The sequence below is a fragment of the Strix uralensis genome, chromosome 21 (genome assembly GCF_047716275.1).
Source record: "Strix uralensis isolate ZFMK-TIS-50842 chromosome 21, bStrUra1, whole genome shotgun sequence".
NCBI classification, from domain to species: Eukaryota; Metazoa; Chordata; class Aves; order Strigiformes; family Strigidae; genus Strix; species Strix uralensis.
In genome coordinates, this window is record NC_133992.1 from 4,145,692 (window position 1) to 4,170,310 (window position 24,619).

Sequence of the window (24,619 nt, forward strand, 5' to 3'; positions counted from 1 at the left end):
GCTGCCAATATGATATATTTAACAGTTCAGGATATAAGTATCTCAGGTTCCAGTTGTTGAGACGTGAAATGCCACATCCAGCTCAAATAGGTTTTTGCCACTAGTTGCATCAGGCCAGGGTGAGCTGAAAGCATGATGGCTTGTGTTTGAGTTTCTAAGGTGACTTTCTGGTGCTCCAGTCCAGGCACGTCTCCAGCTATGACTGCGTGATGCTGGAGGGCACCCCTGGAGCGCACGTGATCTCCTCCGGGCATGGCTGGTTTGTTGGTGCTGCTCCTGGGTGTGACAGCCTGGGGATTCTCTGCCATCCCCAGCGTGGGGAAAGTTGTGAAGCTCCAGGTTGCTCTTGACTGGGCTGTGTGAGAGGGGAGCTGGGAGGAGGATGGCGAGGACTGGCCTCGCGGCTGCAGTACGGGACTGGAGAGCTGGCTCCCAGTCCTGATGTTGCTTACAGGGACCATATGTCTCTAGGCGTTTGTCTTTCCTTTCTCTGTATTTTAACCTAAGACAAGGACATTACGTTCATAGCTCATGGGGTATTGTGAGCATAAATATCTTAACAGCTATTTTGTACCCAAGCTGTGTAAGGGAGGCCAGGCTGTGCAAATACTTAAATGTATGTGTAAGAAGTCAGGTATTTTGCTCTACTTCTATTTCAGAGAAGAAATGGCCTTTTTTTTTTTTTTTTTTTCTGTCACTAAACTATAAGGATCATGTGCGTGTTAGGACATAACGCTTCTCCAAAAGCTTTCCATTTTTGAGCAGCAGGCTGCAGTTGGAAATCTCCCCTCGCCAGCATGTAGCAGGTGACAGGATTAGACCAAAGCTCACTGCCACAAACCAGCAGTCACTCTTCTCCGATGTCCCCAGGGTCCTCTTCCCCATACTCAGTTTTGCATTCACAATCCATAGAGTTAAATATGCCAACATTGTCCCCAGCTAATAACTCTCATTTCCAGTTTTCTGTCTTATTACCCACATACACATTCATCTCCAGTCACCTAATAATTCATAAACACCATATTCTCTCCCGTGCTTAATTTAGTACTATGTCTTCTTCCATTATGTTCTGCCGACTTCCCGCCCTGTACATAAACAAATGTGAACTCTTCCTGTTTTCCCTTTGCTTACATGTACACACAAGCATACACAAACACTCCCACATACTAAAACTCGCTCGCAGAGGCACGCTTTCTGCTGTTAGCCAAATGCCTGCCCATCACCTATGGGTATCGGTGAAAATCACATGAAAAATCAGAATCTGAAAACTACTATTTCGTACTCATGCGTGTGATCTCAGCGCATCAGAAAGCAGCATGGATTTATTTATTTTGTAGCTGTTACAGCTGCCCAAACTGTTCATTTGTTAACAATCTTTTCTAAGAATTGAACCTTTTTTTGTGGTTAACAGATCCCCAGTGACAAAATCCACATTTCTGCAAGTATATTAGTTAATCTTAAATATTTTACGAATGGTTTTGAGAAAGAACTTGAGAAATAACTGCTCCTTAATAATCAAAGCTTGCCTCTCCTTTCATTTCATCAGTAAATATCAGAAACTTCCTGTCTTAATAAGTGGATTTATCCAGGAGTGAAATCTAGAGGAAACCCTCAGCATTATACATCAGTGTGTGTTTGGACACTTAAAGGATTTCCTATGATTTTACTTTTTTTTTTTTTTTTTTTTTTTCCTCAAAACAGTTGTTTTAAGCAGGTCCCAAGGGCAGAAGTTTGAAATTTTTCACTTTGATTGAATAAACACTCATACCAATATGTAGGTAGATGTCTCCCCAGTCTGTAGGTGAATTAAGATAGTGTTTGCGCTACCTGAATTTAGCTAAGAGGAACTACGGCCTACTGGTGAGAGGAATCAGGTGAAGGAGCAACGAGAAAGCCAGTTGTGTTGTGTTTTTGTTCCACTGAGTTTCACTCCCCATTTCAAGTGTGGTAACAAAGAATCAAATCCCAGAGCTGTTCACGTGCAATTCTTTCAATGACAGTTATTTTGTAGGCATAGTATCCATGAGAAACAGCTTTGTTGTAAAATATAATGTGTGATATGGGAGTTTAAGTCATGCTTGTTAATTTAATGAATGTTATAAGGAGATGGTTATTTCATGAACTTGAAGATTTCAGTAACTACAGTCCATTGATATCTACTTCAATGACTTTGTTGCTCTGTGTAGTAGATATATTTCTCACAATACACACTTCATTAATACATGCTTTTTGACCAAGTTCCTGTGACAAAAAGACACGTATATTACTGTCAGTAATTGGGACAATATGAGTGAGTAAGTAGAGGACTGGCATAGGTTAGGAAAGAGCTGGGCTGTGTTATGGGCTCTGCAATTAGCCTGATTGATGACTTTGAGCAAATCATTTTGCCTTTACCGCTCCACGGCTTTACAAATCGGCACAACGAGGATAATGGTAATGAGGTTCTTTGTGGAGCGTTTTGAGTTCTGATAACGTAAAAGACATTGTAAAAGAGCTAAACATTTATATTAGGCACTTTATTATTTCTGTATTGCATATAAAAAAATTATTCCTCATTTACAGATGCACAGGATTTAGGTAATGATGGCTTTGCATAAATACATAACAGTATGCTAATTCTTTCTGTGAATATTTCAATGCTAATACCGTGATGCAGTGCTGTGGTGTGGATCCTATTTTTTGTGCTCTCCTTTTTAACTCTGTTGCTTTAATACCTGTATGCAAAGTGGATAACTTATTTATCTATCACTGAAACATCCCCAGTCCAATTCTGTCTTAAATCAATAGGCAAATTCCCACTGGTCCCAGCTGCAGTTGCATTGAGCACAGGGCTGTTGAGGAAGTAATCAGTGTTTGCAGGGTATTTTAAGTTCCTTAAATGAACTATGGCACAAACTTGCAGGTAACCCTGTCCCTGCCGTGGAAAGACAGGAGCAGAAGTACTTGGAGGCTGAGCACAGCGAAGCACAGGGCTGGTTTCTCAAATGCTGCAGTACTATCGACTGTCGGAAATGCTGTTACTATTTCCCCCTGCACATGGTGAGGGCTGATACACTGCCATGGTGTCAGTGCAGTCTCTACAGTGGGTATAGATGTAAGCAGCAACACAGCAACTGCATGATTTTCATCAGCAAATAGTTTAGCTGTCAAATAGTCAAGAGTTGCACCTATTTCAGAGCTGTGCATAAACCAAGCATGGACATAGGTAGTGCTGATTGTGCTCACAAGAAAAAGAACACCCAACCAAAAATTAATCCCATCAAAATGAGGTAGGAATATTCTGAGGGCTTGACTGAACTAAAACTTGCTTTTCTGGCAGCCAACCCCCATTTCAGTACCTCCTGCTCTGCCCTTTGCTACTGCCTTTGTTGTACCGATCACTTAATATTTCCTTTTGCCTTGCAGGGAACTGAGCGATCGGACCACATACACGTACCAGGTCATCATTGTTTCCGGGATGGAGGAGAGCGAGCCTTCCCCTGCGCTTGTGTATATCTCTGGAAGTGGATACTGTGGAGACGGGATTATCCAAATGTAAGTCTGGAGCGAGCAAACAGATAAATCTGGGTACATCTCCTCAGCCAGAATCTGAGACTAGAAAGGAATTGATGACCTCTGATGTCGTCTTAGTTTAGGCTGGCTCTCATCTGTAGATAATGACTCACGTGCTTGATGATTACCAGGATGATGACATTTAATTGGAACTTAGGCCCTGCTATCCTGGCACCAGTAGATACAGACAGAGATACAGATAATGGAGTCCAGACAGCAGGATCGATATGAAAGTACGCTGTATGCTGTTTATGCTGTTTGTTTGTGTATCAATATCTTTATACATGTATATGACATTTCCTGTATGGAGCTGAAGTAAGTGCTGAAAAAGTTCACAGAGCCTTTGATGCTGTCCTTACACATGAGGTCCCATGTCCCTGGCAACTGGTGAACAGGGTAGAGCCCTGCCACTGGTGAGCCAGGTGCAACTTCTTGTCTGACCAACCACCAGAGCTGGGATGCCTTGGGAGGTGATAGATTTGGCCTCTGAGGGAGAGTGCTGTGTTCTCAGTCAGCTCCTCCTGCTCACCGGCTGCCAATCCCCAGACTACTGAAAATGTAGAACAATCATTTACAACTGTGTTAGGGTTTATTCTTTTACTATGTTGGATCTTAAGGCCACCTGTTTCAAAGCTTCCTGGCATTAGATAATTTAATTATTTAAATAATGGAAGTAACAACAAGCAAGTGCTTACTCCAGCCAGCATTATTTTCTTGAAATAATGCTGATCAGCAATCACATAGTACAGCTCTGTCAGATGATATACCTGGCAGCAAGTATTTGCAGGATGAGGCCCAACAGTCAGGGAAATCAAAGAGAACAATCAAACGACATATGAATCCAGGGCCGTCTTGGAGAGAGAGGTGGAGAAAGACACATTAATTTTGCTTTCCATAACTTTTCTCCTACTGTTATGTTTGCACATTCCTCAAACATCACTTGTGGCTTTGCAGCAAGCATTGAACAATAGCTGAGCTGCCTCAGGAGCGAGCAGGAACCAGACTGTGTCACAGCTTGGTTGGTTGTGGCCCCACTTGCAGCTGTGGCAACCCCTTTCTCATCTGGTTCACACTTTTCTCCCCCCACAGTACTGCAACCGTGCGGGCTGGCGCAAGGCAGGGCCCTGTCCCCTACACCACCTGCTCCCCATTGACTGCTCTCCTCCAAGTGCTGTCACCTGGAATAGCCCAGCACCAGGCTCTATGCCTTGTTATTCCCATGCTGGGGTCACAGTCTGGCCCTTCCAGATTTAATACAAAGAGTTTCAGAGATTCCTGTTCTCCTTTTCCCCACCTGCTGAGTTGCAGCCACATCAGCTATGAAGGAAGTTGCTCATATCCTCATCAGAGAACAGCAAGTGGTATCCACATGTGCAGGAGAGAAGTGGCCAGGCAAGCTTGTGAACCAGGAATGATGAAAGTCAGGGCTGGAGGAGAAAGGGAGAGGTATTTTAAGGGTCCACACACAAAGGCACTGTACCGGATTTCAGGGCTTTAGGGTTCTGCAGAGGGGCTGCAGCAATTGTCGGGATGATGCCATTTGCCATCTGACTCCTTTTTGCATGTGTGTGCCCTGCCTACAGAGACTTGGGAGAAGAATGTGATGATATGAATAAGATCAACGGTGATGGCTGCTCCCTGTTCTGCCTGCAGGAGTTATCCTTTAATTGCATCGGTAAGTCTGGCTCAGAACCCTTCCACTCACGGTGGGCAACAACTCTATGCAGAGTGCAAGGATAAAATCAACAGTATTTTCAGCATTTCCAGCTGGAGAGTTGTCATGGAAGAAACAAAAAAGGTGGAATTTGTAGGTTTGAAAGGCGAACATATCTTCCCAGCTTCTGGTCATTTTGATGGGAAATTGGTTCTGCTGGCTTTGAAACAGCCTGGGACTTAAGGCTAAGTCAGCCATTGTGGGACTGATCCAAAGCCCATTGAAGTCAGTGGGTGGTTTTCCACTGGCTTCAATAGGCTTTAGATCTGGCTGCGTGAGAAGACATGAACTGATTTTTTCTGGTAAACAGGAGGAGGAGTGAAAGGGGAAGGGACTGAGACCAGAAGCAAGTCCAGCTGAGGTCACACCTCCTTTGAGTTGCAAATCAATATCTGAGGATCAAAGGTCTAGCTAATCCCCTTTTTCAGAGGTGAAAACTACTTAATCAGATTTCATTTGCAAGCCTGGTTTGCTCTGATTAGCAAAACCTGTAAGCACAATGGCCGGAAGATGCTCGAGCTATCGGGGATAGCAGGGCTGCAGTTGTGAGTTTTACATATTTATTAAACTCTCTAGGAATGCTGGGGGCAGAGAAGGGAAATGGAGACCAATTTACGCTGAACCTTCTGTGGGGCAGCCCTTCGTTGTGTGGTTGCATTTCCCAACCAGGGCTCGATGAGGTCTGGGGAAGGATGAAACATGCAGAGCTTCTGAAGAGTTAATGTTTATAAAGGGTCAGCTTTTTCTCAAGACATTTTATGAGATTCCTTATCTGGACTGACCAAGAAAATACTCTGTCCCATCTAGTGATCCCATGCCTTCAGCTCAGACCATCAGTCCTAAGCAGATAATGTTGGCAAGACTGAAATTTGCTCTTTTTGGCAATCTGACAATTATCTCTTGGGCCTGGAGCAACATATAAAGGACCTCACAGGCACCATGTTTCCCTTGGGTGGTAGGCTGAGGACTGCTTGTCTCATCATAACGGCTTCATTTTTACTTTAGCATCCCACGCAGTGAGACTTGAGGCCCAATTTGGTGATGTGCTTATTTACATATTTACATATGTAAATAGCTCTATTGAAATCTGAGCGTATTTATGGTCGAGGCTAATTGTGACTATTGGTGGTCTTGGAGTTACATTTGTGTTTCAAGTAACTTGCTGCATTAGAGCCTCAAGCACTGAAAGATATTAGTCATAATATTTTGAAAGTGAGATAAACACTTATGCAAATGTTTTTTGGGTTCTCCAAAAGTCAGGCATAGTGCGAGGCTGGTTCCAGCAAGGTTGCATCTGTATTGTCCTGCTCAACAGCAGGTCTGAGGTCCTTGGTCCAGGTCTGTACTTTTGACCACATCCCAGCATTACGTTAGGACATGACCCGGGTCCTCCCCTGTGTACGTGGGTTCTCAAGGAAACAGGGTTGTGTGGGCTGGGCAGGAGCTGTATCATGCTCCAAACAAGTCCATGGGCAGGAGTAAGAGCGGGATGTCCCGAGCCTCGGACCGCACAGCAGTGTCCTGCCAGGTGAGTGCAGGAGCCTTCTCATCACCAGGACCAGCAACAGGGCTGGTTAAGAGTGTGGAAAAACCCGTCTGACAGCAATATGATTAGAAAATGAAGCAACTAAAACATACACACAGATTTTTCTATGCTGTTACAGAGGAAGTGATTTTTCAGATTTGCTTGTGTTGAAAAGGAAAGGGGAATTCCAGAGGTAAAAAGTTGTTTGTTTGTCATGGGCTTTGCATGGTTGTGGTTTTGTACAGGTCCTGGATTACAAAAGCGAATGAAATTAAATTGTTTGTGAAATACTGAATATGAGGACTCACTTAGGTGAATCAGATCAGCTGAATCAGTGGAAAGGTGCATGTCCGCAGACCTCACAAATGTTTTGTTGTGTGACTTTACAATTGTGGTGGTGCAGCTGCTGTGGTGGTGATGGCCTCAGTGTGCAGGCAGGGTCTGCGAGGGCAGCTGCTGTTGGTTTTGGGCAAACGCTGCCTTCGTCAAGTCCCTAGGAAAGGTTTGGAGAAGGTAATATCTGTGAAACAGGTTCTGTTGGCTTTTATGGGTGCTGGACCACCATGAGTTATACCATCAAGACCTAGAGAGAAATTGCTGGCTAATGTTTTAGACAAATGAGTGGTCCTGATTTACGTTCTGTTTTAACATATCAAGCATTAAAATCTCACCAGAAAACATTAAGATGTTGGGAAAGTGAGTGGCTGTCCATGTTACATAACAAATAGTAATTAAAAAGAGCAGAAATTCATCATTCTCCACAAAGTAATAATATCAGACCCAATCCTCTGCCTTTAGACAAACAAAAGTCTTCTTTGAGACTGGTGTGGTGTTTTCTTGGAAAATACGGAATGCTTGGGTCCCTGTTTGAGGAGCACAGAAAAATAAGCGTACTTTATTTCCACATTTACAAGGCTAACACATGTTATAATCCTGTAGGACACCAAGTAATTATTTCAGACAGTGTTATTTTTGCAGTGATGTTCTTGTTGTATTATGTAGCTGTTTAGAGCCCCGGGAATCACTCCCCTTCACCAAAGAATTCAGTGAGCCTCAAACACATGTTCAGAGACTTCGCTGAATTGGGGGCCTCAGGGTTTGATCTTGCAAATGCTTCCTTCCAGGCATGTTTCTGAACTACCACAAGGCATTCTTTAGACTTCAGCAAATCTAACCACAACAGTGAATGCAATGCTTGTCAAAAATTGTCTGCAGGATTGGGTCCCACATGGCTGAAAATAATCACCAAACATTTTGTTTGCAAAGGCAGGGCTGAAGGGGCATCATTCGGGGGGGTGGGGGGTCCATAGCAGGAGGTTTGATAGCAAAGCCCAAGAGGGTTTCTTCCTTCCAAAGCAGGGCCTGTGAACACCATCAAGCTTTAGATTTAGAGCCATGAATCACAGAATAGTTTAGGTTCGAAGGAGTCTCTGGGGATCCCTGGTCCAAGGAGGGCCAACTTCAAAGTTAGATCCAGCTTCAAAGTTGGAGCATGTTGCTCAGGGTCATGTCCCGTTGCATTCTGGATATCTCCAAGGGTGGAGGTAGCCTGTCTGCAGGTGTCCCTCTGCCTCTCTTGTTCCCTGTGCCTTTTAGGATTATGAGGTTTATGTTGGTTTTTTTTTAATTGGTCCAACTTCCCTCTGAATAAATGGCACAAGGCTCTCAAGACACTTTACACTAGTGCCTGTAATAAAATTATACTTTTTTTTCCCCTTGGTTTTGTTTTCCCTCCTCCTTTCCTCTCTAATCAGATAACAGTGGATCAATCTGCTCTGCTGTGGGAGGAGGGGCGTGGGGGAAGGAAGGAGGGAGGCAGGGAAGAAAACTGTGTGGTCTTACTGTCAGGCTGTCCTGGCCTTCTCTGAACACAAAGCCGAGTAACAGAAAACAGATAAGATTAATAGCATTTTCCTCCTGCAACATGCTGAAGAGCGACAGTGAGATTAATTAATTAATCAATTAAAGCATCTGGCAGTACTCCTTTTTTAAGTTCTGCAGTACACTCACCATTCCCCATCCTGAAATTTATCATCTCTACTTTTTTTCCCCCCTTTGCGAAGCGGATTTTGCATATTTTATCCCCTCTGTGCAGAATTTGGTCCCATGGGGAAAGTTTCACTTTGCCTTTTGATTTGTAGGATCAAGCGACTCAAAGTCACGTCCACTGTGACTGATGCACCCCTCTCCTACTTCTTGGCTGCTTTTCTTTCACCTTGCTCTTGATTACTCCCGGGATAACTGATTTTTGGCGATTACTGCAAATCTCAGCCAAGTTCAAGCCGACGTGTCCTGTGTAAAACAGGCCCCAGTCGTCAGAGTTATGATTTGCAGTTGTGGGAACCCAGAGCTTTTTAGCACTTGATCCGTTCCCACCGGATGGTTGAGAAACGGGTGTCTAACAAGCAGCTGAGCACCTTGTCCTTGGTATGCACTCTCCCACACACCAACATTGTACACACGCATCTAGATATATGTGCGGACATTGAAAAAGAATGCTGCTTTCATTTGCATTCCTTTTGTTGAGTGTGATGTGCATTATGCATTGATTTAGCTCACCAGTGCTGAAGAAAGAGAAGGCTACGATAAAAAAGATGCAGAGATCAATAAAAAAGAAGGGAGAGGGAGAGAAAGTAATATGAAAAGAGATGAGTAAAGACTGATAGACACATTGAAGCACAGCTGGGAAGTAGGTTCTGAACTTCTATCTACCTTAAGTTTGCCTGGTAATTTATGGGGTTTTTAGTCACATCTTATTGGTGTTATTATTGCTACACTTTATCTCCTTTGCTTATAAGGGACTCTCCGCTAAAGCCATTTTACAGCAAAACAGCGCAGCGCCTCCGCTAAATTCCACATGTGCGTGGTCCCACTGAACAACATGAATGTTTCAGGTTAGACACACGTCTCTGTAGTTTGTTAGATCAGGGCCTCAGAGATGTAAAATACAAAGAAAAGGTGCAGAGTAGAGGAAAAGATAAAATAAATATATCTAGCTCTTGAATTTACCACCGATTTCTAGCATGCTTGAAGCATGATTTGCCAGTGGTTGTTCAGGGACAAGTATGGTTTTAATTTGACAATGATCCTTAAGCACCTTTTCTTTCGCTCCTGCTTGGCCTCAGATGTTTTTTTGCTACCTTACAAATCTGGATCTGTGCTTCTCCTCCTCAGAGGCCTCTCCCTCCAGCTGTGAGCCTTACCTTTGTGGGAGCTCTATCCTTTACCTCTCCCATTATCCATAAATTAAGCATAGCACTTTCCCCTAATCTTATTGTTTGGTGGGCTGCATTGCATTCAGGGAAATGATTAATATTCATGAGCTTGCTATCTCTGTTTGGTGCATAATCCTCTAGGGAAATTGCAGTGTTAAATGAGTGACACAAACCTAATTTTATATGTCTTTTCTTTCCTTTCTTTCTTTTTCCTTTTTTTCCCTTTCTGACAGAGAAGTAATGTGCTTAAAATAAATTGATGGATGACCATCCATATTCATTGTGGGCATGCTTTGAGAGCTCGCTCCCATCCTCTCCCCCTCCCTTCCTCATACCCCTGCACAGGAACACAGCTTTGACTGTCGAAACCGCGGCCCCACGCAGCAGCTAATGGTGATTTCGCCTTCTTTCACGAACATTAAATAGGCCTTGGCTGACCCTGCTGAGGGCTTTCAGTAGAAGAACAGCATGGGAGAAACCAAGCCACCTTGCAAGTGAAACTCAGCATCTCACAGGGCATCAGTAAGACTAAAGCATTGACCAAGGAGCTGGGGAAAGAGTATTGCTGTCGATAAAGAAGCTGAGGTTCTGTAGCAGAATTTCATAGCAAATAGCAATGAATTTACTAACTGGGGCTATTCAGATGATATTTGCGTGATTCCTTCAGCTTAAGGCAAATACTTTGAAGCTGACTGTTTCCTGCAGCTCATGGGAGTGTGGCTACATGTTCTAAAACGTCTAAGCACTCATTTGGCAAGTTAGTAATCATAGCATCGTCATAAAGTCTCTTAAAGTGATTTTCAGATTGTCATCATTAATAGTGCAATCTTAGCAGGGCCAGCTGAGCCACAGAGCAGAGAGAGCAGGCATCTCAGGCAGTAGAATACAAAGGACAGATGCTTTTTTGTGGGGGAGAATGTGGGCTGGAGTGGTATTTGCCTGCATTTTTCCCTAGACCAGTGACTCCAGCCCAGCTCAATCCAGCTTCGGTTTTTAGGACAAAGCTACAATGAGAGCCCGGCAGAAGAATTACTCCTTTGCTTGTTACATCCCTCACACATTACTCTCCATGGATCAGAGAGGCTTTCACGGCTGGTCATACTTCCCTCTGTAGACCATCCTCTGTGACTCAACAGCAACTTGCTGTGCTTAGAGGTTGATGCTGAGCACAAGACCTTCCTTTGCAATAACATCCAACCACACACACAAACAAGCAGTTTGTTTTCCTTGGTGAATGGCACCGCTGGGTTTTTTCTCTTGGGCTCCTTCCCAGCCTCCCAAGCAAGCGGGCCAGGTGTCGAGAAGGGCTACGCTGGCCCGCCTTCCCGTGGTCATAGTGGTTGCTGCCTTGTGTGACAGAAGCCTCAAGATTTTCAGTCAAACAGTCTCCAAGTTTAGCTAATAAATCTGTGCAAGTCTGAGGAAATATTGAAATATTCTCAGCATCGCTTTTCTGATTTATCCAACCACCCAGGGAGGGAAACAAGATTAGGTGGGGATAGAATGCATGTTGTAGAGCTTTTATAACATGCCTGGTTGCCCAGGGTTGGGGGAAGGCCACATTGGCTCCTGTTGGCTAGCCACTGAGCAGATAAGGTCCTACTACCACTGCCAGCAATGGAAAATATCCTTTCGCTTAAGTGACAAAGGCTTATGTTCTTGGAGGCGAAATATCAAATTTCAGTGCTGGGCTCTGCGAGGGAGTTGTAATTGTATCTGTCTGCAGCATGCAGATCAATTGCATAATTATTGTGCTCCAACCGCTATATCATACCGATGAGCCGAGTCACGCCAGACAAAGGACAAGCCCAGGAATGTATTTCCACGAAGCAGCTGAATTACCAGGGAGCCACACTCCACAAATGCATTATGCCCGCCTGCTCAGTTCAGGAGATGCTCAGACACGATTGTCATATTGTACAGAAAAAAGCCTCCTGCAAGGCCCCTGGATGTTCCGCAGTAGATTGCAACACCCGTGTTGCCTTCATTTCCAAGGTGTCTGTTTTATTTCATTGAAGGAAAACGTCACAATTTATTGATATGCAACTTTATTCGGAAAGGTCTGCCCAAGCTCTGTGTAATGGTTTTCCTCTTTTCAAATCAGAACATCCAGGAAGGAAAATAACTCTCGAATATTTTACTGTAGCAGGAAACATCTCTGTCTCTGGCTTCTTCAATATTAAAGAAGAGATTAGCAGATATCCTGGAAGCAGGCCATGTTATTCACTCTCTTCCCACTGAAGCCAAAGGTGAAACTCCCATAGAAATAAATGGAGCAGGTTCTGCGATCACTCAGCCGCCGGGTTCATGTGATCTGCAGTGGAATTATTTCTCCTTTTGTGATAGAAACCTCTGGATGCGTTTCTTCTCATCTGTGAACATAAACACCAGTGCTGGAGATTCCGATTAAGTGACGCGGTGGTAAAATCCTGCTTCTGCAGAAGTTGCTGACTTCAGTGAGCCTGTGATTTGGCCCTCATCGTGTCTGAAAAGGCCTGCACACCCCTGGACAGAGCTTTCAGGGGTTAAAATACGAAGCTTGCTCTGTTCCAAGAATTTGTTACTCTGAGACAATGCTTCTGCATTTTTGTCCCCCCCCCCCCCTTTTTTTTTTTTTTTTTTTTTTTTTTTTTTCGGACAAATAGTTATGTGGCATGAAGCTTGTTATAGTTGGAAACATCCCTAAGTAAACAGCTGAGCTTAAAAATACTCTTTTTTTTGTCTGGCCTTTTAAAAAAATAGTAGTTATTGCACAAAAGAAGACTATGCTGATGCCAATCACTGCGTTCTAGCTGAAAACAGGAAGCCGCCCCAAGTGTCTGTCCCCAGCACTTTGACTATGCAGCTCGGACATTAAAAGCCTCTTTAGAGGATGTGCCCTGTGCTATGAATTGGATCTCTTTATCTCTTTTTTTTTTTTTTAAATGAGGTGGAAGGCTGCCTATCACAGATAAGTGTATATCCTGCATGTCTGCTTCCTGATCTGTACCAGACTTCATTCGTTTCGCTGGTGATTTTCTAGCCTCGCTTCAGACAGGTAACTGTGATGGGGAGTTACCTGCTCATCCAGACCTGGTCTGGCAGGCACCTCCCAGATACTCCCTGAATCCTCTTCTTTACCTTGTGCATCCTTCCATTTCTGAATTCCAGAGAAGGAGTTTGTATTTCAATACAAAAGGCTGCCTTTTGCACTGCACTCGGGCAGCTGGAGGATCAAGGAGAAATAGAGTTTGCATCATTTTCTGGTGTAACACACAAGAGCCCCAAGATCATTCTTGATCTTGAAGCACGACTGCAATAATAAGCAGGCCAGACCTTGCCAATCTGTTTCCCCAACAAATCCCCCTTCTCCAGGTTGGTGGCTGCCACAGAGCATTCAGAGATTCCCAGATGTCACAGAAATCTTTGTGGAACCAGAGGCTGCCTTTTCTCAAAGCAAGGGCAAGAGAGGGACTTTGGTTTGGCCCCAACATTTTTGTGCCTTCGATAAGAACTTTGTGAGGGAAAAGGAGCTCATGCTGCCTGAATGAATACATGTTCCCCGAGTTCAGCTCAGGATCCTTCAGCATCTGTTGTCAGTCCCCAGAGATGCTGTCTCCTGCTGCCAGGTGCTACGCCTGCAGACATGTTACTGTTCTAGGTTTCAGCTGGATTTCCAGGCAACTGCTTTTTATTTTTTTGAAGCCATTTTTCCTTGAGGACAAATCAGATTTCTTTCATGTTCCTCCATATCTCCTTCAAATCAGATTCAACTTTGAAGTGAGAAGTCCATGGTGTTGATGAACATAGTCCATGATGCAGGCCATACGTGACCAATACATCACCATGACCTTCACCAGATCTTGGGATCCTATAGACATCTGTGGAGACAAAAATTAGCTCATATTATCAAGGCCCTGGATGCGTTTCATGTCACAGTAGTTGAGAACAGAAAAGGCATTTTGTACCATTATGGAAATAAAGATGTTAGCTACTGCTTCCTAGAAATATATCACTCCTGACACTGCCCTCCCCGGCTTTGAGCCTGTAGGACTCTACGGATTTAACTGAGCTGTGTTCACACCACTGTGGAAAGGGAAAAAGCCTGCTAGTTTTTATTTTGTGAGGGCAATCGTAGGAAGAAACAATCTGGTCGTTCTTCACTTTGCTCATTAAAGTGTAAAGCCCAACGTGTAACCTACCAAGTATGCAAGACCACAGTAAGAATCAGGAGTCAGAGCTGGTGCTTAATACCTGTGGAAGGAAGAGCCTCTGCTTCTTTTTGGCAGCACACCCAGTGTTGCACCACATTTGGCTGTCATAGGTCGATGCCCTCATCAGTCCCCTCACCAGCGTCTGGGAAGGATTTAGAGAAGTCCCCCTCTTTGCCATCACTCAGAAGTAGGAAGCTTATAGGCAGGAAGGGTCTTCCCCTCTTCTCACCAACACTCCCCTCAAAGCATGACATTGAACGCTTCGGGATGGCGTGTCAATAGTAGGACTTACAGATCTTCCTTAAAAGAAAACTAGGGCTGTAAAGCCGCTTTCCCCCATCGTTTTTCAAAGCACACAAAAGCAAGCGGGTACCTCATCTCTCAGCCTTTGTGCGCAGTGTCATCCAGCCAGCGCTGCCGTGGAGGGCAGGGTGCAGCGACTCTCCAGGACTAGCACAGCAGAAGGGCTCGTGACACTGCAGTTCAGTAAGACTTTGTTAATCATTTAGGCAGTCTCCATTTAATTCAGACATCTCAGGCTCTCCATTCGGTTCCTCCCTCGGGTTTTGCAGACTCTGAGCAGACAGATTTATTGGGGTCTTAAGCATAATCAGGAACAAATTAGCCTCTGTTAGGATCACACACTGGCCTGGATCACAGCTATTCAAAGGCTGCCTTCCCATCCATGTGACTATGAATTAAGTCATCGGATTGGAGTAGGTCTGGAGTATTCTTTTATCCCAAACACATGATCTTATCAGAAGCCCATTACGTTTATCATCGCATTAGGAGGGAACATTTGGAGCCAGTGCAGGAGTATGTTGCTATATAAATGTTGTACTTAGTTCAGGGCCTGTCGTGAAAATAAGTCAGTGCTTCAGGAAGGCCAGGGAAACACTGTCTGAATGCATATGCCTAAAATTAGGCTGTGAGTTTCTGGGTGTTTGCATCGGTGGGGTGGCTGCATTGGGGATGTGTAAAGAGAACATACATGTGTTTGGGTGTCAGTGTTTCTGTCAGTGTGGGTGTGTAGCAGGATGCACTTGGGTGCTGGTGTTCCACTGTAAGTGTATATCTGTGCATGTGTTTATAGGTTGAAGTTTGGGTCTTTTTAATATGGTAGGTATTTTCCTTTCTTTTTTATTCATTTTTACAGAAATAAGCCCCTTTTCATAAAATGACAAAGAAACTCTTTTTCTGAAAATACATATTTTCATAGGTTTGGGATTTGTTTTTGAGGATTTTTGATTGCTGACCACAGTCTTTCCAGGGCTGAATATTTCTCAGAGACTTCTACTGAGTCTCTCGCTCAAACTAGGACATAGTGCTTTGAGGTGGGTGAGCCGCTTAGCTTTATCCTACTGTTCTTGGGTACAGCAGAGACCTGGCCTACGCTTTGATATGTCTCTGCAGAGAGAGGAGCAGAACAAGAGATGCAGAAAGATAAGGTCAGGGAACTAAGAGTTTGACTCTATGGCCATCATAGTTACTCGCTCGCTCTGCCCCTTCCTTGAGCTGGCCAGACACAGAGCGTGTCTCTCCCAGGGGTGAAGGACCCATGCTGGTGTCATGCTGTGCCAGCGTTGATAAGCCCTGCAGAGAAACAAGGTGTGTTACAGGGGTGTCCCAGCCGGGGCTGTGGGGGCACTATGGTCCATGAGTAGCTCAAGCACACGTTCCCAGCTGGGTCAATACCAGATGAGGAGTAGCAGGGCCCTGCTGGCATCAGGACTGTTGGGCAATCCTGCCGTGGGAGGAGGCAAGGCAGCAGCCGCTGGGGCCAGCACTGCTGGGTTGCCTTAGGGCCCATCTGCACATCCACCGAGCCCCCTCCCACCCTGGAGTAATGGGACACCCTGGGGAGCCATTGTCATCTTTTGTCTGTGAAGCACTCTCCCAAGCTGCTCCTCCTCCCAGCTCTTCGAGGTGTGTGGTATATGTTTGGTGGCTCCCAGCCATATGAAGATTTTAAGATGTGACACGTAGGGTCAAGAAGTTTGACCACCCCGGGAATATTCGCTCAGACACAGGGCTGCGCTCATGCAGCTGGACGGCTTCCAGATTCACACTGGCTCCTTTTCACCAGCTCAGAGTAGTGGCCCAGCAAGTACAGAGTTCCTCACACTTATCCACGTACACAAATTGTCCACAGAGGTCATGATGAAATGAAACCATAATGACATTCTTCCCTGATAGACTTCTCCATTCTTTCAAACTCACACTCTTTTAAGAACCTGGAATTTTGCACAGGGGATTGGGAGGAAGGGAGGGGAAAAGGAGTGAAAGTCATTAAATAATTGAATTGCAATAAACTGTTTTTTTTTCTGGCTCATGATGGTATTTCACTGTGTAAACTAGGAGGAAAAATAAACAGGGGATTTAGTAGTTTGGAAGTAGCTCAAAATGGAGCAGCCGTTGGATTTTCTGACACCTAGCTTGAGATAGTCCAATGCTACCGACAGGACTCTCCTTAGGGATCATTTCCATCAGTCCAGTGAGCAGCCCTGGCTAATTTCCTACCATTTTTTCAGCAGGCTTATTTGCCAGACAAAAATACAACAGGCTGTCAGAACTGGATACCTCTGGGGACTGGCAATGATAATACAATACAAAATAGGATACCAACAGGTCAAAGGTTTCCATTTCACAGAGTACTCTAATGACTGAAAGTCATTATTGCTATGCAGTCTGTTTGAAAAGAGTAGATGGATCTCAGTTCAGTTTTTAATGGGCCAGTGTTACAGAAACAACCTCAAAAATTTGGCATCTTTGTTGGCAGTCTCATTAGAGAAGCCACAGAATAAATGGACAAGGATAATAAAGTCTTCTGCTGCTTTTGATCCTTTCAGGTCAAATCTGAGTCATGTTGGTTGAAGTGGTGTGTGTATGTGGCAAGCTTACCCTCACACTATGTATACTGTATCTGCTCTGTGGATAAACAGATCTGTTTGGCCCTTTGGTCACTGCAACTGTGAACTTGGCAATTTTTGCCATCCCTAAATTCAGAGTTGCTGTTGTTGTTTCGCAGATATTTTTTTTAAAACAAAAAGGGAAACATTGTAGACCAGACCCTCTGTTGGCATTTTTCCATCCAAGTCAGTGGAATTATGCCAACACCCACATTGTCTCTCTATGTATTTTCTATTTCTGCTTTTTTCTGTCTCAATCCTTTTAAATGGAGATCTATGAAAATAAGCAGAAAACCCCTTACATTAGGAAATATCTTGGGGGAATTGCCCAATATAGAAGTTGACTATTGTTGCTTGGCTTTGTTTTAATCACCTTGCTATTCCTAGAAGTGACCAATGCTTTCACTTCCCAGTGACCTGGTCCAGCAGATACACGACCACTGATGTTATCTGGTCCTAGCAACTAGATTGCAGGCATGTGTAGCCAGTCCTTTGTGATTTGTCTTTTCTGCTTTTCCTGACAGATGAACCCAGCAGGTGCTATTTCCACGATGGTGATGGAGTATGCGAGGAATTTGAGCAAATGACCAGCATCAAAGACTGTGGTGTTTACACTCCCAAAGGCTTCCTCGATCAGTGGGCTTCCAACGTCTCTGTCTCACATCACAGTGACCAGCAGTGTCCAGGATGGGTGGTCATTGGTCAGCCAGCAGCAACCCAGGTAAGGGAAGCATACTCCCTTTCCTCTCCTGGAAAGTGAAGTCCAGCAAGGAGTGACGTTGTAGATGGTCAGCATTCATGTGTGATGTTACCCTGCCTGTTAACTTGCTGCTTCACCAAGGAAGGCCTCTGACAGCAGTTTCCCTCTTTCTGAGCCTGATTAGTAGTGATGAGTTGAAATTCAGTGCCAGTCATCCAACTAAAAACTGGCTGAAGTTGTGGCCTGCTTGATTCAGTAAGCTGTGTAGGAGTCACCTCGACTAACGTCACCTAAAATACTAGGCAGGCTCTCTGCAGCTAGCACAGGGTACTATCTCGTGGCGATGAGTTCTGAAGGCTAATGCCGAATAGTACAAAAGAGTGTTCTTTCTTTAATAGTTTTGTGTTTTCTGTCTCACAGTTTCATAAAAGCACCCTATTGTTCTATTCTGAGAAAGGTCCTGTCCATTCCCAAAGCCATTCATTAGCTTTAACCCCCTTCTTACATGTCTCCTTTGTAACATAAATAGCTCCAGTTACCATAACTTTACCTTTTGTCTCCCTGAGAGAATTAGATCCAAATGAGTTCAAAAAGACATTAGATAAATGCCTGGAAAACAGAGCTGTACACGATGCAGATGCAACAGTCCAGATGCAACCTGACTCAGGAAAGCCCACATTGCTTATTGTTGGTTGTTTAGAGGATACAGCAGGGAAAGGCTCATCATATATGAGAGCTGCTTTGTATATTCCTCCTTCGGCATCCCTGTTGTCCCTTGCTAGAGATAGAGCAGTGGATTAGGTGGACTTTCGGTTTGAGGCAGCAAAGTTGTTCTTACAGTCTAATTATTTGGGAGGTATCTTGAGCGGGCAGTGCAAAGAGGAATGCCGTGTCACAGATATGACAGGCAGATTTCTCTATGAATAGTAAACGCTAAGCATTTCCAGTTGGCTTGCAAGAGAAAACATCTTTATCCAAGAGACTTGGCCTTGTTCACATTGCACAAGTCTGTAACAAATTAATGACCAGGTCAGTTTTAAATGCACAAAGCGTGGTTAGCTGGCATAGTACCAAGACAGAATCCTGAGCCCAGTATTGCCTTTTTGTCATGGTCTCATTTATTATTTCACACTGTAAAAGGAACTTTCCTCTGGACCCCTACCAGTGCCTTCGTAAATTCTTTCTCATTGGAGCTCCCTGTGCTGTAGCACAGTCCGAAGCCCACAGTCTCCAGTTCAGGTGCTGCTTTATCTGCACGTCCCCAAGCACTCTGTCCCCGTGCAGCCGCCACGGAGAGCTGCCCTGATTTTCTCCTAATGCACTGGTGGAAACGCAGCCACGCCGTGCAGTAGGTAACATATGGTCCTGTGGTGGAAAAAACACCACCACGCACACACACAACAGAAAGCCCTGCTGTGTAGCCACAACTCAAGCGTGTTTGTTGTACCCAGATGAGATGAAGTTGTCACAGCCTTGTTAGAAAAAAAAAAAAAAAAAGGGAAAAAAAAGCTGTTGTATTTATAGGCAGAGCACTAGCATATCACACACTGGCAGAGTGAATGGGAACATGCCTCCTGTTATTGCCTGGCCTCTGGGGAGATAACAGTGTGCTATTTACTTCCAGCAAAAGGAATTTTTGCCTTAGCTCAGCTGGTCCTATTACACCAGTTTGAGTGCATGGGGTTCATTGACCTTTTTAATCATATATGTTGAGAAAGTCTTTGTTTTCCCCAGGAACAAGTCAGCCTCGTAGGCTTGTCAAAGCACCTGACTTGTCACTCCAGAGAGGTTAGGTGGGGCAGCAGGTCATCAGTCTGTTAGCTAGCAGAGATGAAAATTAACCTAAGATCTCCTCTAATCACTGCATGTAATGATCACTGGTGTGTAAACATGTTTGGCTTCATTATCTGCACAAGCATGGAGCCTTAGGGGTTTTTTGTATTGATGAAAGGAGCACCTTTCCTCACCCAGATATCTTTCAGAGTAGGTTGTGTGCTTGTTGGTCTTGTGCAAACTTTTCGTGTTGTTGCTGGGTAGTTTCCTGATTAATCAGAGTGGCATTTGTGTTGGCTTCTCATCAAGAATGCTATGAAAGATATGTTTGAGTGCAGTGTACAGCAATATACAGAATACATAGGCTGCCTGTTTGTTAGCCATCCGTGTTTCTCATAATTGCCCCAGCGCTCTCAAGGTGCTTTAAAGCATTTTAAGCATGTCCTTCATGATTTAAAATGGTTCTTATCCTTAGATATCTCAACACCCGTTTCTCTGCATGACTGTCATAGTTTTACCTGGGCTGTTTCCGAGGAGTAGGCATCGCAGGCTGGCTTGTTGTTGTGGTATATCTCAGCAATATCTGCCTACGTGCACTTGTTTACAGTTGGAGGATTGTTTATGAGCACTAGCCAGAGAACACTTCCTTATTATTGTAGGGTAGCTTCTGCAAACTGACCACCCCACACCTTTTTGCTCAGTTCACCTAAGACATCGCCCGTTTCTGCAGAGTTGGTCGTCCCTTAGAAGCAGGGTGCCCACACTTGCTTATTATTTTGAGATGGATCTTGTTACTTGTTAGTATGAGGCTGCTGAATGGCAACATACTAATGGAGGAAGAAAAAAGTTCACAGTATAAGATTTGTTTTGAACAACAAAATGCTTACAAAGAATGACACAGTCTTGGCGAAGAGATACACATTTGAAAAATGGAAAGGTCAAACAGCCCCCCCCCCCTTTAAACAATCGCTCTTTCTGCAGAAGCAAGACTGATAGACAGCCACTTCTACTTTCCTGGCAGCCACTCTTCAGTGCTGATTAAGAAATATTCTCAGTACTGACAGCATCATATTTAAAGCCAAAGAGGACCAGTCAGCAACATTGCACCAGCACAGAAATGCGAGCACCGATGCAGGATATTTTTACAGTTTGATTTCTAATCTGGCGTCCTCCGCAGATCTTGAAGCAGACGCTGCTACCTGTTGTCGACTGCAGGAGGAATTCAGCAATAAGGGCTTTGCACACTCTTGAGCTGCTCTTTTCCCTACCAGTCTTGCTGTGAGTTTGTAAACAGCCTCTCCTTGCCATCCACTGTGTGTGAAATATTATCAGTGTTGATGTACTGGTTGTGTGGGGTTTTCTACAGCACTGTTTATTTCTTGGGGCCTTTCTTTGCTAAAGATTATTGATGCTAGCATTAAGTCATCAGCTGATGTATACTGGCAAAGACTACAAAAAGGCAGTAGCACTGGGCAGATTTATACTAGCTGAAGGATGGATCCAGTAGGCATAAACAGAGTGACAAAGGGTGCTTCAGCTGATCTGTTTTGTGAATAGCTGCAATTTTTTCTGTATTGGAAGTCCCCAGGGACTTATTTCCCTGTCTGGTTTGTACCCAGCTAGGGTCAACCTCCTCCTTGCCAGCAGGAGGGGGTGGGACATGACCTCCTGACACCAAGTTAAACACACCTGGGCTTGGCAAGACAGGAGTTTAAAAAGCCAACTCATGGCCTACCCAGACAATCCCTGTTGTATCGTCAGTGGTGAAGCTGCATTAGTGAGGAGCGTTAAGCAGGAACATGCAGCGTGGATTAGGTCACTGTAAAAAGTTGGCTGTCCTGTAGGGTTCAAGAAACCAGGGTCTTGCAATGGCCTTAGTCCGCTCAGTCTCCATGGTCTCATTGCACACCAATTTTGTTTTGCCAGTTTACTCTGGGTGAGTGCATTAGCTTATATGTTAGTCTCTCTTTCTAGAGTAGGCTGCACTGAGCAGGAAGGATTTGCATATTTTGCTAAAGTGTCTTTTCTATACAGACGTGCCTTTGGAGGAAGCCTCTGAGAGGCCTGTTTCAGGAGGGTCACTCTGTGGCTTGGGCGAGGGGAGCAGAGGCAGGCAGGTGCAGAGCAGCCACAGGAGGCTGGAGATGCCATTTCTCCTGTCCTTTTGCTGGTGGCACTCCTGCTTTTGGAAAACTGATTCGTCTACAGTTTCCTTCTGGACCTTTATAATAGGGAATTATAAGGCACTAACGGATCTTTAGGTGGCTTATTGCTGACCTCGTTACTCCTGTCACAGCAATGTGTGCTCTAGACTTGGAAGTTGGTGTGTGCATTGGTGATTTAGAGGGCCAGTCCCCCAGTAGCTACGTCTTTCATTGCATTTCCTCCCAGTTGTGCAGAAGTTGTTTAGACCAAGTAACCATATATATCTAATAATTTTCTTTCTCCCTATGCCATTGTTTGAGCTTGGTTTCCCCCTGTATGGAAAAAGACACACAGCTCAAGCACAGTTAACCGAAAGGGGACTCTTTCCTGAGGCTGCTGGGCACAGGCAGATCCTGGGATTTGTTTTCGTTCCCGGACTGAAAAACACACCCCGTCCTCCTCCGGGTACCCCACAGGGGCTGCTATGGAGTAAGATGTTGTGGAACAGGATTCTTATTACATCTTTCCCACAAACAGAGGCCCCCTCCTGCCCCTATTACAGTTCCCACAATTGCATTCATCCAGACTCACTGCAACAAACCTATTCTTCCACCAGCAGCAGAAAGATGTCTAGAATTGCACTATGTCTGAAATTGCCCACAAAATGGGAAGAAAGGAGCACAAAAATACTCTTGACTACTAGAAGAAATAACATGGTAGAGCAAGGGTTCCAAGAGTGGTAAGAAAATACCGTAAGAAAATTGAAAAGAAGGATGATGAAGTTCTCTGCCATGCAGTTTTATTCTGTCTAATAAATATAATGCTGAAGATAATTCCCCAAAGATCCAGCAAAGCCAACAAATAGAGTAATCTTGAACAGGAGTGGGAAGAGAGGAAACCTGCAACTTTTAATGGAGAAGCCATTCCTTTCCTTTGGGGTGATCTTGCTGAGAAGAGGGAGGGTGTCTGTCTGTCGGCTCTGCAAGTGGCCCTTTTTGAACTTCCCAATTCACAGCCAAGTCCTGTTGCTCTTCAACGGTAAGAGTTTTGTTGTGGTTGGAGGGATAAAAAAAATCCCCATTTTTAATAAGATGATTTGCTTTGCAAATGTCTTTGTTATTTATAGTCGAGCCAGGCTTTGAACCACTAATCTCTGGAGGATGAGGGCAGAATCCCACTAAGAAAAAACATTAATGGAGGAACCATGAGTGATCAGAGACCAGTTCTGGAAAAAGATGAACTGGACACTGTGCACAGACTGTCGCAAGAGGAATGTAGGTTTGCTGTACGCATCTGAGCTCATTTCCAGTACTGGCTGATCCACCAAAAGGCTTCATCTTGGGTTACAGAGTCTCCAAGTCTAAACTTAGTCCAAGGGGGTCCAAAACTTCGTCTTTATTTCAGCCTTCCCCCGGATACTACAGACCAGCCAATTTGGTCTTTTGCCTGAAGGCTGGAGAGTTGCATCATGAGCCTGGCCCTGACCATCAGGCAAATTCAGGCTGGAATTACTCCTTCCTTGGCTTAAGTCATGATATTTTTCATATTTTTTCAATGCACAGGGATTAATTAAGCCTTATCACAGCCATGCCGCTTGGTTTTGGTTCCTTTTAATAGAGGTGGAAACCAGAGCACAGAAAGGTAAAGCTACTGTTCAAGGATTAAACCTCAATATCCTTCAGAGATGTTGCAGGCACTGGACATTATTGAGCCTAGTTGTTCCCAGGACTAGGAAGTTCAGGATGTCTTGAAAGGGAAATGTTGTTATCTTGGATAAAAAGAAAACTGTTCAGGGCTTTCTGTGAGTTGCTTTCTGGGACCAGAGGCCTGGAAGGGGCTTGGGGTCATTAAATCTGCATTTTAGCTCTGTCAGCCACCTCACATCACCCTGTTTGTGAATTAATCAGTCTTTATCCTAGCACAGTTTGGCAGTTCATTCCCAGTACAAAAGGACTGGAAAACTGTCCCACCAACTCCTTGCTCTAATGGCTAGAAACCTTGTTTCCCACCTGTATTGCTGCGAAAGCTGGATTTTGCAACTCTTCTGCCAAAGGAACTCCACTGGTCCTTATTCACATGTTTGCAGTGCTGCTTTCCCTCGTTGGAGGAGGTGGTCCATGAGAAGGGTGGATGCTACAAAGATACATGCTAACTTCAGTGCCATGGCTCCTGCTCAGGGGTGAGCTCAGTCTCTGAAGCAAAATGAAATGAGAAATTGGATTTCTAGGTAGGCTGGCTTGAAAAAGACTGAGTGTCAGGAAGATGGCTGAGAAAGAGCGTTACCCTTAAAGTCAATCCAGAGCTGGCTGGAGAAAAGGGAATGCTGCCCATCACCTGGCTGCCTGCTCCCTGCTAGGACAGGCAGTGATTCCCTCCCTCTCACCGCTCCATCCCCACGTCTTCCAGTGCTCCTCTGCTCCTGGCAGTAGTAAACCAGCAGACCCCATGGCTGGTGTCGTAGCCTCTGGCTGATTTGTGTAAGGGGAGGACAGAGAGAACACAATGAGATGTCAGAGGAGATTCCAAGCAATTTTGCCAAACACTCAAGGGATATTTTCTTCTTTCCACTCCCCTCCCCCCTTAGTTTTTAGAATAATTTTTCAAGAACACATATGCAAGTCATCTAAGGGAAACAGAACAGTGAGTACCAGGGGCTGGTACACTGTGTTCCCTTTGTGTACTGTAGAGAAAATAGATAAAAGAAACAAAGGATGATGCAGAGAGCAAAGCAGCCATCAGTGCTCTAAGAGAGGTTCAGTCTGACCTTTTCAGAGATGAAGGTCAAACCAAAAATCCTCAGGTGCCGGAAATTGGTCCCATCTTCCTAGGACCAGGAGACATTTACCACTAACGAAATGAGAATAGAATTCCATGTCATTTGTTGTTGCTAGAG

The 24,619-nt window shown here is 44.6% G+C and overlaps 1 protein-coding gene across 1 annotated transcript in view; it reads left to right on the plus strand.

Moving 5' to 3' along the window:
- Positions 1–24,619, plus strand: part of PAPPA (pappalysin 1) — a 183,306-nt gene that overhangs the window by 88,449 nt on the left and 70,238 nt on the right. The window contains exons 8-10 of the mRNA XM_074891148.1: positions 3,406–3,534; positions 5,136–5,227; positions 17,633–17,829. Of these exons, the coding sequence (XP_074747249.1) occupies positions 3,406–3,534; positions 5,136–5,227; positions 17,633–17,829 (418 nt within the window). The remainder of the gene's footprint in view (positions 1–3,405; positions 3,535–5,135; positions 5,228–17,632; positions 17,830–24,619) is intronic.